Below are 19,275 nucleotides of genomic sequence, written 5' to 3'. Positions count from 1 at the left end.
CCTAGTGATGGATATTTAATAGTCTGATGGCCTTGGGATAGAAGCTGTTTTTCAGTCTCTTGGTACCAGCTTTGATGCATCTGTACTTACCTCACCTTCTGGATGATAGTGGGGTGAACAGGCAGTGGCTCGGGTGTTTGCTGTCCTTGATGATCTTTTAGGCCTTCCTGTGACATCGGGTGCTTTAGGTGTCCTGGAGGGCAGGTAGTTTTCCCCAGGTGATGCATTGGGCAGACCGCACCACCCTCTTGAGAGCCCTGCGGTGCAGTTGCCATACCAGGCGGTGATACAGCCTGACAGGATGCTCTCAATTCTGCATCTGTAAAAGTTTGTGAGGGGTTTAGGTGCCAAGACAAATTTATTCAGCCTCCTGGGGTTGAAGAGGTGCTGTTGCATCTTCTTCACCACAATGTCTGTGTGGGTGGACCATTTCAGATCGTCACTGCACCTGTACATAGCCAATCTGTAATTAGCCCATCCAACTACCTCATTCCCATACTGTTATCTATTTTATTCATTTTGCATCTTTGCACCCCAGTATCTCTACTTGTACACTCATCTTCTGCACATCTATCACTCCAGTGTTTAATTGCTATATTGAAAGTATTTCACCACTATGGCCTATTTATTGCCTTACCTCCGCTATCCTACCTCATTTGCACACACTGTGTATAGACTTTTTCTATTCTATTATTGACTGTAAGTTTGTTTATTCCATGTGTAACTCTGTGTTGTTGTTTGTGTTGCACTGCTTTGCTTTATCTTGGCCAGGTCGCAGTTGTAAATGAGAACTTGGTTCTCAACTAGCCTAACTGGTTAAATAAAGGTTAAATATATATATTTTTAAATGTGTATGCTGAGGAACTTGAAGCTTTCCACCTGCTTTACTGTGGTCCCGTCGATGTGGATAGGGGCATGCTCCCTCTGCTGTTTCCTGAAGTCCATGATCAGCCCCTTTCTTTTTTTCGACATTGAGTGAGAAGTTATTTTCCTGGCACCACACTCTCAGGGCCCTCACCTACTCCCTGTTGGCTGTCTAATCATTGTTGGTAATCAAGCCTACTACTATTGTGTCATCTGCAAACTGATTGAGTTGGAGGCGTGCGTGGCCACGCAGTCATGGGTGAACAGGGAGTACAGGAGGGGGCTGAGCACGCACCCTTGTGGGGCCCCTGTGTTGATCAGCAGGTAACATCAGTGTGAACACCATGTGCTTAACAGCTTTGTGGGTTCAGGGCTTTACATGATCTGTAACTATAAAAAAATAGATGCCTAATTGCAGAGGGCTTAAACATTAAAAACATACAGCTCCACAGGTCATGGAAAACGATTCACCTGAGCAAAGACAGAAGCCCAAGACAGCAAAGGTCAGACTAACTAAATGTTCTAGTGACACCAGAAACAAAAAGCTATGAAAGGGCTTTATAAATTGAGATAAAGGACAACCTTTTATCGATTTGCCTTATGTGTTCATATTTGGCAAAAGGTGAGTATTTTGTAATAAATATTACACCATTTAGAAATCTATAAGAACATACCAGCTAAAAACAGAACTGTAGATAAAGAATACGTAAAGATACACTACTGAAGTACATTTGAGTAATTGAGTATTAAACCACAGTCCTTTGTTTCATGTTAACACATTTTTGCAATATTCAAGCTTTGGCTCATGGGCATTGGGTGGTGTGCCCCTTTTCTGTCCATTGAGGTAGTTTCTAGACAATATTCTGTCCATTAAGGCAAGTATGGGTAATTGCATACGTGGAGTGTATCTGAGTGTTCATTGTGAAATAAGTGGGTGTATGGAAACATAACAGATAATTGGGTAGATCAGTTACCACTCAAGACCGTTTTGCGTGGCTTCTTCCTGCTTCCTTGTAGCATTTGATCTAAGATGGTTAGGCAGGTTAGGATAATTAATGTAGGAGATTATGAGAATTAACGTAGCAAGTTAGGATAATTAACGTGGCAGGTTAGTGCTTCATTCTATAGCTAGAGGACTACTGAAATCTCCAGGAGTGAGAAGTATCATTTTTGTCTTAATCTGTTGTCTAGTACTGTCTTTTTCCTAGTTAGGGCCATCTACTTTAAGTGCTGCCTGTCTTCCCAGTAACCTACTTGGTGTGTGAACTGCTGACAATTTGCAGATGATTGTTGACACATCAACCAGGATTAAGGGGCAGGGCAATTTGTGACTGTTGTTTTGGTAATCAGTGGCTGTATTGGAAGGGGAGTGGTTTCTCCTCTCCTAGGCAATCAGCAATTAGTACCGGGAGGCGTGCTTTAAAAAAAAGTCAGTTAAGAACAAATGCTTATTTACAATGACGGCCTACCGGGGAACAGTGGTTTAACTGCCTTGTTCAGGGGCAGAATGACAGATTTTTACCATGTCAGCTCGGGGATTCAATACAGCAACCTTTCGGTTACTGGCCCAACGCTCTAACCACTAGGCTACCTGCTGCGATTACAGCTCTCAAAGGCAATTAGCAATTAGTGTTAGTACTTCAGTCTCCCCTGTTTTCTCAGCGGCGGTCACGTTGCAAAACTGAGACCGTAGCAGAAACAAAGACGGTTCTGACATGATGTTCTGTGGAGTTATTCAAGGAAGGAAAGTGAGAAACTCCACACCACTCTCTCACTTGCTTTACAGATGCTCCCCACCACTTGTTTGCAACCCTTCTAATTTAGTGTACCCTGATTGCACAACCCATGTCAAATTCCTGGTCTCTGGCAGCATTTGGAATTGCCAATCTGCAGTCAAGAACACCAAGTTCAAATCAGCCTATGCTGCCCTCCAGGCCCTGGACTTTTTGGCCCTGATGGAGATATGGATCACCCCAGAGAACACTGCTACTCCACCTGCTCTATCTTCATCTGACTATACTTTCATGCAGTCCGAGAGCTTCTGGTCATCGCGGTGGTGGCACAGGGCTGCTAATTTCTGGAGATTTTATACTTTCTCCAACACCTGTCAAACTCTTCAATTGAATTCTATGCCGTCACTGTCACTTGTCCACTCAATCTTAACAATGTCAAGCTCATCTAAAATCCAATCAAATTTTATTGGTCGCATACACATTTAGCAGATGTTATTGCAGGTGTAGAGAAATGCTTGTGTTCCTAGCTCCAACAGTGAAGTACTATTCACAATACATACAAATATAAATTTACTGTATGTATATGTGTGGCGGGATGTATAGACATTATGGACAGGATGTGTATAGAATGTAGTATATCTGAAGACTATGTTGATAGAATAGTATATGTACAGCAATAGTTGAATAGGATGGACTTGACTAGAATACAGTATATACATATGAAATGGGTAAAAACAGTATGTAAACATTAAGGTGCTCAGTGTTCCATGTCTATGTACAATGCCTTTGGAAAGTATTCAGACCCCTTGACTTTTTCCACATTGTTACGTTAGTCTTATTCTAAAATTGATTAAATAGTTTTAACCCCCCCAATCAACCATAATGACAATGCAAAAACAGGTTTTTAGCTAATATTACATATATATTCAGACCCTTTACTCAGTACTTTAAACACATTTGGCAGCGATTACAGTCAAGTCTTCTTGGGTATGACACAACAAGCTTGGCACACCTGTATTTGGAGAGTTTCTCCCATTCTTCTCTGCAGATCCTCTCAAGCTCTGTCAGGTTGGATGGCTAGCGTTGCGGCACAGCTATTTTCAGGTCTCTCCACAGATGTTCGATCGGGTTCAAGTCTGGGCTCTGGCTGGGCCACTCAAGGACATTCAGAGACTTGTGCCGAAGCCACTCCTGCGTTGAACGGAGCGAAGTACAGAGAGATCCTTGATGAAAACATGCTCCAAAGCACTCAGGTTTTCAGACTGGGGCGAAGGTTCACCTTCCAACAGGACAACAAACCTAAGCACACAGCCAAGACATCTTTCCCTCAATCCTGACTTGTCTCTCCCAGTCCCTGCCACTGAAGAACATCCCCCACAGATTAATGCTGCCACCCCCATGCTTCACCTTAGGGATGGTGCCAGGTTTCCTCCAGATGTGATGCTTGGCATTCAAGCCAAAGAGTCCAATGTTGGTTTCATCAGACCAGATAATCTTGTTTCTCATGGTCTGAGAGTCTTTAGGTGCACTCCAAGCAGGCTGTCATGTCTTTAATTGATGAGTGGCTTCCTTCTGGCCACTCTACCATAAAGGCCTGATTGGTGGAGTGCTGCAGAGATGGTTGTCCTTCTGGAAGGTTCTCCCATCTCCACAGTAACTCTGGAGCTCTGTCAGTGACCATCGGGTTCTTGGTCACCTCCCTGACCAAGGCCCTCTCGCCCAATTGCTCAGTTTGGTCGGGCCAGCTCTAAGAAGAGTCTTGGTGCTTCCTGACTTCCTCCTTTTAAGAATGATGGAGGCAACTGTATTCTTGGGGACCTTCAATACTGCAGAGATGTTTTGGTGTCTCGACACAATCCTGTCTCGGAGCTCTACAGACAATTCCTTCGACCTCATGGTTTGGTTTTTGCTCTGACATGCACTGTCTGTGGGACCTTATATAGACAGGTGTGTGCCTTTCCAAATCATGTCCAATCAATTGAATTTATCACAGGTGGACTACAATCAAGTTGTAGAAACATCTCAAGGATGATCAGTGGAAACAGGATGCACCGGAGCTCATTTTCGAGTCTCATAGCAAAGGATCCGAATACTTATTTAAATAAGGTTAAAGTTTTAAAATTTGTAATACATTTGCAACAATTTATAAAAACCTGTTTCCGCTTTGTCATTATGGGGTATTGTGTGTAGACTGATGAGAAAAACAACATTGAATTCATTTTAGAATAAGGCTGTAATGTAACAAAATGGGAAAAAAAGTCAAGGGGTCTGAACACTTTCACAAATGCACTGTAAATCTTGTGCTATGTCATGGGTAAGCTCTGGCCATTGTCTTTCAGCTCGAAAAAGTGGATTTCTACTGGCGTGAGGGTTTAAGCTAGTTTACTAAACAAGAAAACAGTTTGTTAGGAAACAAAGAGAGCTGGGGACTCAAACCAGAGATCTGTCACATCGCAGCCCACCTTTTACACACTGCACCAAACCTACCTCCCACAAGGTTTTCCCCCATTTGACTCTAACCTGTCACTGTTGCCCACTAATCATTTAGCTAAGAAGACATTAACCACACCTGGATTCTAACCATTCAAACAATCTCATTTGTGCTAGCCTCATAACAAGAATGAAGGAGGAAACCTCCAGAGAGCAAGAAGGAATGGGTTCACAGGAGCTTTTTGTGTGTGTCATATTCCTCATCAGTTTGGACAGAATACAGCAGTGGCCAAAAGTTTTGAGAATGACATGAATATTAATTTTCACAAAGTATGCTGCCTCAGTTTGTATGATGGCAATTTGCATATACTCCAGAATGTTATGAAGAGTGATCAGATGAAGTCCCTCTTTGCCATGCAAATGAACTGAATCCCCCAAAAACATTTCCACTGCATTTCAGCCCTGCCACAAAAGGACCAGCGGACATCATGTCAGTGATTATTTCGTTAACACAGGTGTGAGTGTTGACGAGGACAAGGCTGGAGATCATTCTGTCATGCTGATTGAGTTCGAATAACAGACTGGAAGCTTCAAAAGTAGGGTGGTGCTTGGAATCTTTGTTCTTCCTCTGTCAATCATGGTTACCTAAGGAAACCCGTGCCATCATTGCTTTGCACAAAAAGGGCTTCAGGATATTTCTGCCAGTAAGATCAACCATTTATCGGATCATCAAGAACTTCAAGGAGAGCAGTTCAATTGTTGTGAAGAAAGCTTCAGGGCTCCCATGAAAGTCCAGCAAGCGCCAGGACCGTCTCCTAAAGTTGATTAAGCTGAGGGATCTGGGCACCACCAGTACAGAGGTTGCTCAAGAATGGCGTGCATCTGCACGCACAGTGAGGCGAAGACTTTTGGAGGATGGCCTGGTGTTAAGAAGGGCAGCAAGGAAGCCACTTCTCTCCAGGAAAAACATCAGGGACAGACTGATATTCTGCAAAAGGTACAGGGATTGGACTGCTGAGGACTGGGGTAAAGTAATTTTCTCTGATGAATCCCCTTTCCGATTGTTTGGGGCATCCGAAAAAAAGCTTGTCCGGAGAAGACAAGGTGAGCGCTACCACCAGTCCTGTGTCATGCCAACAGTAAAGCATCCTGAGACCATTCATGTGTGGGTTGCTTCTCAGGCAAGGGAGTGGGCTCACTCACAATTTTGCCCAAGAACACAGCCATGAATAAAGAATGGTACCAACACATCCTCCGAGAGCAACTTCTGCCAACCATCCAGGAACAGTTTGGTGACAAACAATGCATTTTCCAGCATGATGAACCCCCTTGCCATAAGGCAAAAGTGATAACTAAGTGGCTCGGGGAACAAAACATCAATATTTTTGGCACATGGCCAGGAAACTCCCCAGGCCTTAATCCCATTGAGAACTTGTGGTCAATCCTCAAGAGGCGGGTGGACAAACAAAACCCTACAAATTCTGACAAACTCCAAGCATTGATTATGCAAGAATGGGCTGCCATCAGTCAGGATGTGGCCCAGAAGTTAATTGACAGCATGCCAGGGCGGATTGCAGAGGTATTGAAAAAGAAGGGTCAACACTGCAAATATTGACTCTTTGCATCAACTTCATGCACTTGTTAATAAAAGCCTTTGACACTTATGAAATGCTTGTACTTAATATCTAAAGACACTGAGGCAGCAGACTTTGTGAAAATTAATATTTGTGTCATTCTCAAAACTTTTGGCCACGACTGTACATTCATCTAAACTCAGCAAAAAAAGAAAAGTCCCTTTTTCAGGACCCTGTCTTTCAAAGATAATTCGTAAAAATCCAAAGAACTTCACAGATCTTCATTGTAAAGGGTTTAAACACTGTTTCCCATGCTTGTTCAATGAACCATAAAAACAATATGAACACGCACCTGTGGAATGGTCATTAAGACACTAACAGCTTACAGATGGTAGGCAATTAAGGTCACAGTTATGAAAATGTAAGACACTAAAGAGGCCTTTCTACTGACTCTGAAAAACATCAAAAGAAAGATGCCCAGGGTCCTTGCTCATCTGCGTGAACGTGCCTTAGGCATGCTGCAAGGAGGCATGAGGACTGCAGATGTGGTCAGGGCAATAAATTGCAATGCCCGTGCTGTGAGACGCCTAAGACAGCGCTACAGGGAGACAGGACGGACAGCTGATTGTCCTCGCAGTGCCAGACCACGTGTAACACCTGCACAGGATCGGTACAAACCCGATCACCACACCTTCGAGACAGGTACAGGATGGCAACAACTGCCCGAGTTACACCAGGAATGCACAATCCCTCAATCAGTGCTCAGACTGTCTGCAATAGGCTGAGAGAGGCTGGACTGAGGGCTTGTAGGCCTGTTGTAAGGCAGGTCCTCACCAGACATCATCGGTCGCCTATGGGCACAAACCCACTGTCGCTGGACCAGACAGGACTGGCAAAAAGTGCTCTTCACTGACAAGTCGCGGTTTTGTCTCACCAGGGGTGATGGTCAGATTCGCATTTATCATCGTTGGAATAAGCATTACACCGAGGCCTGTACTCTGGAGCAGGATCGATTTGGAGGTGGAGGATCCGTCATGGTCTGGGGCGGTGTGTCACAGCATCATCGGACTGAGCTTGTTGTCATTGCAGGCAATCTCAACGCTGTGAGTTACAGGGAAGACATCCTCCTCTCTCATGTGGTACCCTTCCTGCAGGCTCATCCTGACATGACCCTCCAGCATGACAATGCCACCAGCCATACTGCTTGTTCTGTGCGTGATTTCCTGCAAGACAAGAATGTCAGTGTTTTGCCATGGCCAGCGAAGAGCCAAGATCTAAATCCCATTGAGCACATCTGGGACCTGTTGGATCGGAGGGTGAGTGCTAGGGCCATTCCTCCCAGAAATGTCCGGGAACTTGCAGGTGCCTTGGTGGGGGAGTGAGGTAACATCTCACAGCAAGAACTGGCAAATCTGGTGCAGTCCATGAGGAGGAGATGCACTGCAGTCCTTAATGCATATTGTGGCCAAACCAGATACTGACTGTTACTTTTGATGTTGACCCCCCCTTTGTTCAGGGACACATTATTCCATTTCTGTTAGTCACATGTCTGTGGAACTTGTTCAGTTTATGTCTCAGTTATTGAATCTTATGTTCATACAAATATTTATACATGTTAAGTTTGCTGAAAATAAACAGTTGACAGTGAGAGGTCGTTTATTTTTTTGCTGAGTTTAGATTATAGAATACAAAGACACAATGCAATGAATCAGCTTGTTAAATGAAAAGTAAACTTTTTTTATTCGTGAACCACAAAATAGACCTCTTTGGTTGTACAAATTCAATAGTTACAGTTTTGGATGAGCCTTGACCCCAGCACTTCTACCCTTTCCCTCTGACTCATTTGGGAAAAATAGTCCCCCAAAATAATTCAAGAGAAGAGTGTAACCAAAAGGAAGTTCCAACAGTTGTTTGGCATAAAAAAATGTGAATCCCATTTTGTTTGGAACGTTTTACCCACTACAGTAAGTTTAATAAAAAATAAAAAATAACATTTTTGTCAACCAATCGCAAATGTTATCATCCTAACTGAATTTCAGTCAGCGAAAGCAACGCAGAAAGATATGATTAGTACATTAAATTAAACACGAGTGCTTCTATCATGACTCTCCAAAAACAAAGCTGCCATCAGATAACATCCATGACAGCAGCAGGTAAAGCAGAGGAAAGAGATTGAGAATGATAGTCGAATGAGATCCATTTCAAAAGGGATTAACAAAATGTCTTCTGCCTCTATAGGTTCTCCCAGTAAAGCCAATATATTGTACATGCAGAGAGAGAGGTAGGGAGAGAGCTCCCCAGTCCAGACACTTGCTTGGTCTTGTCTTAGTAGACTGGCTCAATTTCAACCGTACATTTTGCTTTCCATTCAGTATTTTGTACATTATTCACACAACAATAAAGGATTTTCAGTGGGTGTCAGATTTAAATTAATCAAAGGCAGATCATTAAAAAAAAAGCAAACACCTGCTACCTTCACCGGTAAAATCTGGAAAACCATCCAGATAGGAGTGAGATTCACATTGACAAATGATTTCCACCAAAAGGGCAGGGAAAGTACCGTATATGTAAATGGAGATGAAGCTGAGATTATGTTCCTAAATTTACAGCCATTTTGAATAAAGACTAGTGGCTTATCTGTCCATGTGTGTGTGTGTGTCTCTGCTGGTCTCTCCAGTGTAGTTACATTCTCGAGAATAGGAATGGGACAAAATTTGATAAACCTGGTCCAGGAAAGCTAGAGATCAAATCCATCGAGATCAAACAACTGTACTGGGATCAGTATCCTACAAGTCTGTGACAGCATGTTCCTTGTAATGTACCAGTCAGAACCTGGTTAAGGCCTGTGCATCAGAGTGAAAACAAATGTATTCATTGTAAAAGAAAATATCTTGGTGATATGGATTAAACATGTGCTTGCCTCATAAGATGTACATTTGAATTAAAATGATATCATGATATGCATTGATGCCATTATGATAAATAAAATGATATGCATTGTTCTGTTGCACTCGAAAGTACAGGGGGTAACAATGTATTTACAGGGGAGGCTTCAGAATCGAGTAATAAAATACAAGCAAAATAAATTATTTAAAAATAAACATGTTGTTTTCTAAGTAGTGTGGTAGTGCAGTTGAGATATGTATGTAGTGTTTAAAATGTGGCAGTGAAGGTAGCAGTATGTTCCCAATATATACACGCCCCCCCGAAGCCCGCTAAAAACCCTGACATTTCACAATATATTCATTGAAAACCTCAAAAATAGCATCTGAAAAATTAGTATTACATCTACACAATTCATATTTTTTCCTTTCTCTTCCAGAACACATTTTTCATTTAAAACAGCAAAAAGCAGAGGGTCAAAAGTAAAAACATAAGTCACCTGTTAATATAATTCAGCTACTAAAACGTAAACTGAAGAAAAAGAACACAAATAAAAAAGAGAATGATATTTCTGAAGGGTAACGCTAGCTCCCCTCACCAGCCCTCCTCCTCCCTGGCCTCAGGAACGTTGGGCCTCATGTTCAGGCCAACACATCCTCAGACTGTAAAGGCAAGATATGACATTGTGTGTGTGTTGACTATCAGCATCATGGTCTCTGCAGTGGTTTACATCTCCCAAACCTGTGAGTGTGTGTAGTGACCCGGTGCCTCCTCTGTGTATGTATGTCTCCCGAGTCTCTTGTGGTAGTTGTGTGTTATGTGGGCACGGCGGTCTCCAGGCTGCGGCAGCCCTGCCTCAGCTGGCGCGTGTTGCTGTAGAGGGCCATCTCCAGTGCTGAGGTGGCAGTGGGCACCTCAGTCCCGGGATCCGCAGCATGCACTGGCGGGCACAGAGAAACCAATATTAACATGACACCCTGGTGAATGACTAAACCTTTAAATCTAGGTTCCCCTTTCAGTGACTCATAGTGACCCCTAAGTCTCCCCCAATGCCAGCGCTGTGGCAGTAGTGATGTGTAGTTTACGAACGATACATTCTTTTTGAACGACTCTTTTTACTGACTTGAGAGCCATGACAATTTTTTTCAGAGTGACTCGTTCATTTTAGTTGTTTGTTTGACCTGTTCGTGCTGGCCGCAATGAACCCTACAGCAGTGTTAATACACACTCCCCCGGCTCAGCAGCTACAGAGACACACTCCGACCACCATTTGTCATATGCTCGCATGAAAATAGATCATGAGCATAGAGAAGAAAAATACATGTTTAGAATTGAACATTGATCGCATGGTGCAAGAATGATGGGGGTGGAGTTCGCAAACAACATAGTGCTCATCACCCTCGCGGGCAGTCACGCAACGCTTTCCAGCCCAAGAGTCAATCTAGTCCGGTTCCAGCCACAACTGGACCTCGTTTCAATTGTATCAAAAAATTATCTTATTTATATGCCAAGCAATCAGCAAATGTACATTGTTTAAAACACACGTTTACAAATCTCAGCTCCATAAAGCCCCCTATGGTGAAGGGCATGTGAACGAGAGGCTTGTAGAATTATGACTTGAGTTTTCAGTTCATTGTTCGCCGGTAGGGGGGTCCTCTGGGCATTCAAAAATCAAATTAGTTATATTATTGTTTGTTATTTTGACTAAACGAGTTGAAAAGATCAGAGAGAAAGCATGGCTAGTCTGCCTGGCAACACCAGCGAGACCGTTCCTTATGGGAAGGGGGCTTGAGAGGGGAAAGGAGAGGCTTGGTCCAGAACAGAAACCCGTAACCTGCAAGGGAAGCCCAACTCCACACCAGCAGCTGCAAACCATCTAGTACCATGAATAATGGCGCTGGAGGGGATGGCTGCCGTTTTACGGGCCCCTAACAGACTGTGCTATTTTGTGTGTTTTTTGGCATTGTTTGTAACTTACTTTGTACATAATGTTTCTGCTACCGTCTCTTTTGACCGAAAATAACTTCTGGATATCAGAACAACGATTACTCACCTCGAACGGGACAAAGATGATTATTTAATGAGTCTGACGCAAAGGATATACTGCTTCTCCGACCAGACCAAATCCCCGTCATTCGCGTGAAGAAAAGAGAAATACAGGGGGCAGCGATCGGGGTGCCTTGTGAGAATCCGTTGGCGTTACCATCCGTTCGATTGGTCAACGTGCAATCGCTGGAGAATAAACTGGATGATCTCCGTTCAAGACTATCCTAACAACGGGACATTAAAAATGAATATATTATGTTTCACTGAGTCGTGGCTGAACAACGACACGGATAATATACAGTTGGCTGGGTTTTCCGTGCATCGGTAGGACAGAACAGCTACGTCTGGTAAGACGATGGGTGGGGGTGTGTGTATTTGTCAATAACAGTTGGTGCGCGATGTCTAATATTAAGGAAGTCTCAATGTATTGCTTGCCTGAGATAGAGTACCTCATGATAAACTGTAGACCACACTAACTACCCCAGAGTTTATCTATATTTTTCATAGCCGTCTATTAACCACCACACCAAATCGATGCTGGCACTAAGACCGCACTCAATTAGCTGTATAAGGCCATAAGCAAACAATAAATGTATCCAGAAGTGGCACTCCTAGTGGCCGGGGACTTTAATGCAGGCAAATTTAAATCAGTTTTACCAAATTTCTAACAGTATGTCACATTGCCAGAAGCATACCACCCTGCATCCCACTGCTGGCTTGGTCAGTCCCTGGATGGGAGACCACATACTGCTGGAAGTGGTGCTGGAGGGCCAGCAGGAGGCACTCTTTCCTCAGTCTAAAAACTATCCCAATGCCCTAGGGCAGTGATTGGGGACATTGTCCTGTGTAGGGTGCTGTCTTTCGGATGGGATGTTAAACGGGTGTCCTGACTCTCTGAGGTCATTAAAGATCCCATGGAACTTATCGTAAGAGTAGGGGTGTTAAACCCCGGTAGGAGTAGGGGTGTTAAACTCCTGGCTAAATTCCCAAGCTGTACCTCACACCATCATGGTCACCTAATCATCCCCAGCTTACAATTGGCTCATTTATCCCCCTCTTCCCCCTGTAACTATTCCCCAGGTCGTTGCTGTACATGGGAACATGTTCTCAGTCAACTTACCTGGTAAAATAAAAAATAAAACATGTGCAACCAGAAGAAAATAAAAAAAAAACTCTCCCTCGCCCCCCATTTGGCAAATCTGACCATAATTCTATCCTCCGGATTCATGCTTACAAACAAAAACTAAAGCAGGAAGTACCGGTGACTGGCTCAATACGGAGGTGGTCAGATAACACTGATGCTATGCTAATGGACTGTTTTTCTAGCACAGATTGGAATATGTTCCGGGATTCATCCAACGGCATTGAGGAGTATACCACCTCAGTCGTTGGCCTCATCAATTGTATTGACAATGTCATCCCCCCAGTCACCGTACGTACATATCCCAACCAGAAGCCATGAATTACAGGCAACATTCGCACCGAGCTAAAGGCTAGAGCTGCCGCTTTCAAGGAGCGGGACACTAATCCTGCCACTTATAAGAAATTATGCTATGCCCTCAGACAAACCATCAAACAGGCAAAGCGTCAATACAGGGCTAAGATTGAATCCTACTACACCGGCTCTGACGCTCGTCGGATGTCGCAGGGCTTGCAAACTATTACGAACTACAAAGGGAAACCCAGCCGCGAGCTGCCTAGGGACGCAAGCCTACCAGACAAGCTTAATGCCTTTTATGCTTGCTTCGAGGCAAGCAACACTGAAGAATGTATGAGAGCACCAGCTGTTCCAGACGACTGTATGATCACGCTCTCTGTAGCCGATGTGAGCAAGACCTTTAAACAGGTCAACATTCACAAGGCTGCGGGGCCAGACGGATTACCAGGATGTGTACTCAGAGCATGTGCAGACCAACTGGCAAGTGTCTTCATTTACATTTTCAAGCTCTCCCCTCTCCCAGACCGAGTCTGTAATAAATACAGTGGCAAGAAAAAGTATGTGAACCCTTTGGAATTACCTGGATTTCTGCATAAATTGGTCATAACATTTTTTGATCTTCATCTAAGTCACAACAATAGACAAACACACCACTCACAGGGGGTGTAGTGGAGCGGGTCGAGAGTTTAGTTCCTTGGTGTCCACATCACCAGCAAACTATCATGGTCCAAATACACCATTTATAGTTTGCCATAGACTGTTCTTTAAGCTACTGTACGGCAAGCTGTACCGGAGCACCAAGTCTAGGTCCAAAAGGCTCCTTAACAGCTTCTACCCCCAAGCCATAAGACTGCTGAACAATTAATCAAATGGCATCCAGACTATTTACATTGACCTGTTTATTATCTAGGCATAGTAACTTTACTCCTACCCATATGTACAAATTACTTCAACTAACCTGTTGACTCAGTACTTCAACTAACCCATTGACTCAGTACTGGTACCCCCTTTATATAGCCTCATTATTGTTATTTTATTGTTACTTAAAAAAAAAAGAGTAAATATTTTATTAACTCTATTTCTTGAACTGCATTGTTGGTTAAGAGCTTGTAAGTAAGCATTTCACTGTAAGTTCTACACCTGTTGTGTTCGGCACATTTCTCTCCCACTTTAAGCATCAGCTATCTGAGCCGCATACCGATCGCTGCAGCTGTACATAGCCCATCTGTAAATAGCTTACCCAACTACCTACCTCATCCCCATATTGTTTTCATTTACTTTTTTGCACACCAGTATTTCTACTTGCACATCTATTAGTGTTCATTTGCTAAATCGTAATTACTTCGCTACTATGGCCTATTTATTGCCTTACCGCCTTACTCCATTTGCACACACTGTATATAGATTTTTCTATTGTGTTATTGACTGTACTTTTGGTTATCCTATGTGTAACTCTGTTGTTTTTGTGTCGCACTGCTTTGCTTCATCTTGGCCAGGTCGCAATTGTAAATGAGAACTTGTTCTCAACTGGCCTACCTGGTTAAATAAAAGTGAATATTTTTTATTTTTTAAATGTGACAAATAAAATGTGATTTGATTTTAAATATCAAAATTATTGAATTAAATACAATTTATTAGAAGTACTTGGATGCTTACTCTGAAAGTAGCTATCGTGGCTAAAGTCTGCTTAAGTTTGTAGTGACTGTTTATCGACCTGACCCATGGATTACAGTAACTCCTGGCCCATAGACTATTCAGGGTGAGGAACCATCTAACATTAAGTTGTAAAATAACCTGAACCTCCCCTTTTAAGTCTTTGGTGTAGTCAATTTGAGTTCATGCAGGATCTGGATCTGCAGTAGTGTCAGTTTGTTTAACACACACCAAATATTTAATGTACAGCACTATATAAAGTTTGACGGTAATGTTAGCTAATGTAGCTGGTTGACACGCAAGGAATGGTTAGCAGGCAAAGGCATCAATGGTAAAAGCAAACCCACTCCCAACGTTGGAAAAACATCCCTGATATGGTTTTAGCCTCCATAACGGTAGACACTGTTACAAAGGCTACAGACATATCAGGCCAAACCATGCCCGACTACTCTAAAAAGCTGAGAGCGAGAGAACTACGAACATATGGTCCGACTACGCTATGGTTTACCACACTTGACTAACGGGGGTACACAGCAGTTCACACACACTCGGGCCAAAGTTCAGAGGAACACACACGTACGCAAATGCACAGAAACCGGCAGTATGTGAATCCTACCAATAGGAGTTGCTTATCCCAGGAAGTCACCTGAATCAAAGGGATAAAAGTGATCAGGGTAACATATTGTACATTATGGGCTAGGGTTGCAAAATTCTGGTAACTTTCCCAAAATTCCCAGGTTTTCCAGATCCCAGGTGGAATTTTAGAAATCAGGAGGGAATAAGCAGAACATCTAGGAATCCTCCAACCAGGACTTCTGGAAATGTTGGTAAAGTTACCAGAAATGTTGCAACCCTAGGGCCAATTCTACTTAAAGCATCCTATTTTACCAACAGAGATGCTGGACCCTACTTGATGTGGTTGTCAAGAGGTTTTGTTGACCCTGACCCACTGACACTCACCTGGGTTACTGGAGCCATCGTCAATGAACTGAATGTCCTCGACCACGTCAGGGGACTGCAAGAGAAGGACACAGAGAGTGTGTGTGAGTGGATGAAGGCCACCTATTATCCCAGGAACACCGTCACCAAGTTGGGCTAGGGGACTGGCAGTGGGTAGGTGTGGGTCTTTCTCCCAGGCAGTCACAGTGGCAGCAAGGGTGCAGAAGGTAGGTTCCACTTGGCCACAGCCACTGCAGTCTGGTCAGGATGACGTTAGGATTGGGGTAGGTTAAATGGAGGCTTGTGTTAGTCCATCAGTTCCGGGGGTTGTTCCATCTCACAGGCAAAGCGCAGGGAGCAGCTGTTCACAGGCAAGGAACCATTACAAGACACTTAGCCGAACCACAGTCACCAACGCGGCAGAGAAAATCACAGCACAGCCCAGCCCACTACACAGGTCTCTCCCACTGGACTAAGCACACATACAGTAGTCCATTTTTGGTGTGAATTCAACACTCAAACACATACCTTGCTTCCCAGTTCTCCACAACACTTCTCCCTAAGTGTGCACTCGCATCATCACAGGGAGTGTGCATGACAAGTGCACACATCGGGAGAAGTGTGGAGAACAAGGTTGCACACATACCGTACATTGAGGTCTATACACACTGTTAAGCTCAGTAACCGTATGCCAGAAATGATGCACATTCCAGTGTCCTCATGATGCACATTCCAGAGTTCGTGAGAAGCATATCAGTATCAGAGAAGCCTATTGGTCTCTACAGTAGTTCTACTGAATTTAGATCACGAGGCCTCAAGACTAGGCAAGCTTGCTTAAAGAACAGAAAATTATTAATCGAACGGGTGGAGCTATTCGAGTTAAGAACAGCACGTTAAATGTAGAACTACATTGGGAGGAATACTTGGCGGACTTTCATTGAGGAAGACTGATTGATAAAACACAACCCACAGAGACCAGAAAAATTACTGATAGCAGTACATACTACAAAATACTGGACCGCAACCACTGAGAAATAGGTCTCCCTGACCCCCAGAAGAATCATCCATACGCAGGCTGAGATCCAAGCTTAGGGAGACCTCATTGAGTTAGGCCCAGGAAGTTCCCATCACCCATGTTGGTTAAGTGATAGACTGGAAAATACTTTACACTGGGAGTCAAGAGCATGACAGGACAAGAGGTCCCAAAAGATGTGTTGTTGTGATACAGGGAGAGGTGATCAGGAACCAGGACAGACATGGCAATGAGCCCCAGCCATGGAGAGATATGGAGAGCTGGTGAGACTGGCTGAGAAGGAGGGAGAGATGCAGGATCTGGGCAGTTTCCTCAAGAAGCTGGTTAGTGGGGCTCAAATCACTGGTTGGTGAATGTTGATGTTGCCTGGTTGAGGCTGGTTGTTTGGAAATAACTGAAGGTGATTGGATGGTGAGTGGGAGAAAAGGAATGGAGATAAAGCTTTAAGCAGAGGTGAGAGGTCACCCTGATAGAAAACTGACCCAGGACCTGATTTGATTACGTGGTCAGTAGCTTACTGGTGTATTAGCATTATATTTTCAAGATCCATTCATCAACTAAATTGGAGGCAGCAACTAACAAGCCAAATCCCCAGAATGGAGCAGTGAATAATCAATCAGGGGGAAAGCCAAAATGGCGGCAGCTGTTGAAGCAGTGGCACCACCAGCGCTGCTGTAAGGACCAGAGGGGAGCGAGGGGGACTGGGGCGGGGGCAGAAGGGAAAGTCAGGGGAGGGGGCTGGGGCCTGGGAGCTCAGCATGCAGTCAATACCTGGATGTCGTATACGGGTTTGGAAGAAGGAATGGCAGCAAACTGTCGGTAGTCAAACTTATTTTCCGACAGGGACTAGAAGGACAGCAAATTGGAATGAGTAGAGGAAGAGGTGAGGAAAGAGGAAGAGTGAGGGATAGGGACAGGTAAAGGGAAAGAGGGAGGGAGAAGGATGGATGACTCAGCGGCGTGGCTTGTGTAGAGAGGGATTTGATTGGCTGTAGTGATGATCCAGGCATTTGATAGGCTGAAGTGGTTGTGTACAACGGTGGCGAAACATTTCAAACCGCCTTAAAGCCCATCAAAACAACTTTCTGTCTACAAATAAGCACACTTTAGATGATGGAACATCTCTAACCGGAACAGCTACTTAAAAGATAAGGAAGGCAAAAGTTAGACTGTGACATTGTTATTCTCAACAAAAATTTGCTCTGGTTGTCCAAGCAACAATCTGAAGTCTCTATTAACCTGGATTGCAATAGGTCAGTGGAGACATCTCTATGAACTGTGACATTTAACAAACAAACGCAGTAGAGAACTCAGTTCTTACCAGTCTGCCTGGTGACGTTACTCCTTGTGGACTGAAATCTGTTAGACAAAGGTTAGGACACTATTAGTCGGAATCCACTCGATGATTGAGGTCTGGTATTGAGTGAGAGGCTGCATCCCAAACGGCAACCTATTCCCTATATGTATTTTTTTTTTTACCAGGGCCCATAGGACACAGGTCAAAAGTAGTGCAATATACAGTGAATAAATAGGGTGCCATTTGGGACGCAGACATTGAGTGAGAGTGAATTAATGTAGGTGCTAAGCTGTGTGAGAGTGTATGCGATGGCCACTGATGTACCTTCCAGAGGGGTGGGGGATGGCGTGAGGGCGGGCGAGGGTGACTCGGCCAGCTGGTCCAGTGTGCCGCGCTTCTTTCCCTCCCGGGACTTAGCGATGACCATCTGAGCCTTCAAAGCATCCTGCTCCAGAGACTTCATCCTGTTGGTGAGAGAGAGAACACCGTCAGATAGAGAGATGGACCGGAGAGGGAGAGACAGAAAGAGTGGAAAAATTAGGACAGGACAGAGAGAAAACTAGGACACGTTGCTCTAATGGAGTGGGGAGGACAACCAGAAAACAGCAGCTGTTGGGTGCTCCTTGTCCTGGCCTGCGGTGGTTCACTCAATGCAGAAAATGCTTGTTATTAAAACTATAGTATAAAAGTACAAGACCAGCGTGGCAGCATCCAGGAGAAGGACTACTTAGGCGGGCCCTCCCCTCACAGACTGCTACAGACACACTGGAGGCAGTATGTTAGTATGATGAAAGATGCATTAAGACCAAGAGAAGAGCGAGAGAAAGAAAGACAGCGATTGAGATGTAGAATGAAACAAAGTGAGAGAGAAAGGAAGCAAGCTAGCTGAGTCAATGCCAAAGGAGCACCCCAGGCAGCAATACCCCCACAATGACATGCGGGCCATGGCCTGGACTGGTGAGCAGACCTGAGCTGGGAGGCAGCGGAAGAGGCGGCGGCGTTTTGGGACTGAGGGGGTGGCGCGGTGCCCTGAGACGCCCTCACTCGCGACTGGTAGAGCCTCTTAGCCAGGTCCTGCTCATACTGCCTAACATCCTCCTCTAGGCCATAGGGCCTGCACCCACAACGAGGGGGAAGGTGGGCAGGGAGAGGGGGAGGAGGAAGAAGAGGAAAGGAACACGCACAGAGGGACAGGGCACACAGAGGAAAAAAACACAGAGATGGGCAGTAAAACATTGAAACGAATAGGAGAGAGTCAGGAGAAAACCAATGAGACCAGTCTAGTAGTAAGAGATGAAAACAGTGAGAGGGAGGATTTCAAAAGTAGATACACAGCCTTCAGAAAGTATTCACACCCCTAGACTTTTCCATTTTTTGTTGTGTTA

General features: G+C 44.3%; 1 protein-coding gene across 1 annotated transcript in view; it reads right to left on the bottom strand.

The window, feature by feature from the left end:
- Positions 1-8,309: 8,309 nt before the first annotated feature.
- LOC115105190 (protein scribble homolog) overlaps positions 8,310-19,275 on the bottom strand; it is a 134,791-nt gene continuing 123,825 nt past the window's right edge. The window contains 6 exon segments of the mRNA XM_065007162.1: positions 8,310-10,424; positions 15,582-15,636; positions 17,365-17,439; positions 17,915-17,952; positions 18,215-18,354; positions 18,858-19,004. Coding sequence (XP_064863234.1) covers positions 10,300-10,424; positions 15,582-15,636; positions 17,365-17,439; positions 17,915-17,952; positions 18,215-18,354; positions 18,858-19,004 — 580 coding nt within the window. The 3' untranslated portion in view covers positions 8,310-10,299.

This window comes from Oncorhynchus nerka, linkage group LG22 (assembly GCF_034236695.1).
Source record: "Oncorhynchus nerka isolate Pitt River linkage group LG22, Oner_Uvic_2.0, whole genome shotgun sequence".
NCBI classification, from domain to species: domain Eukaryota; kingdom Metazoa; phylum Chordata; class Actinopteri; order Salmoniformes; family Salmonidae; genus Oncorhynchus; species Oncorhynchus nerka.
This window is presented reverse-complemented; position numbering and strand designations above follow the sequence as displayed.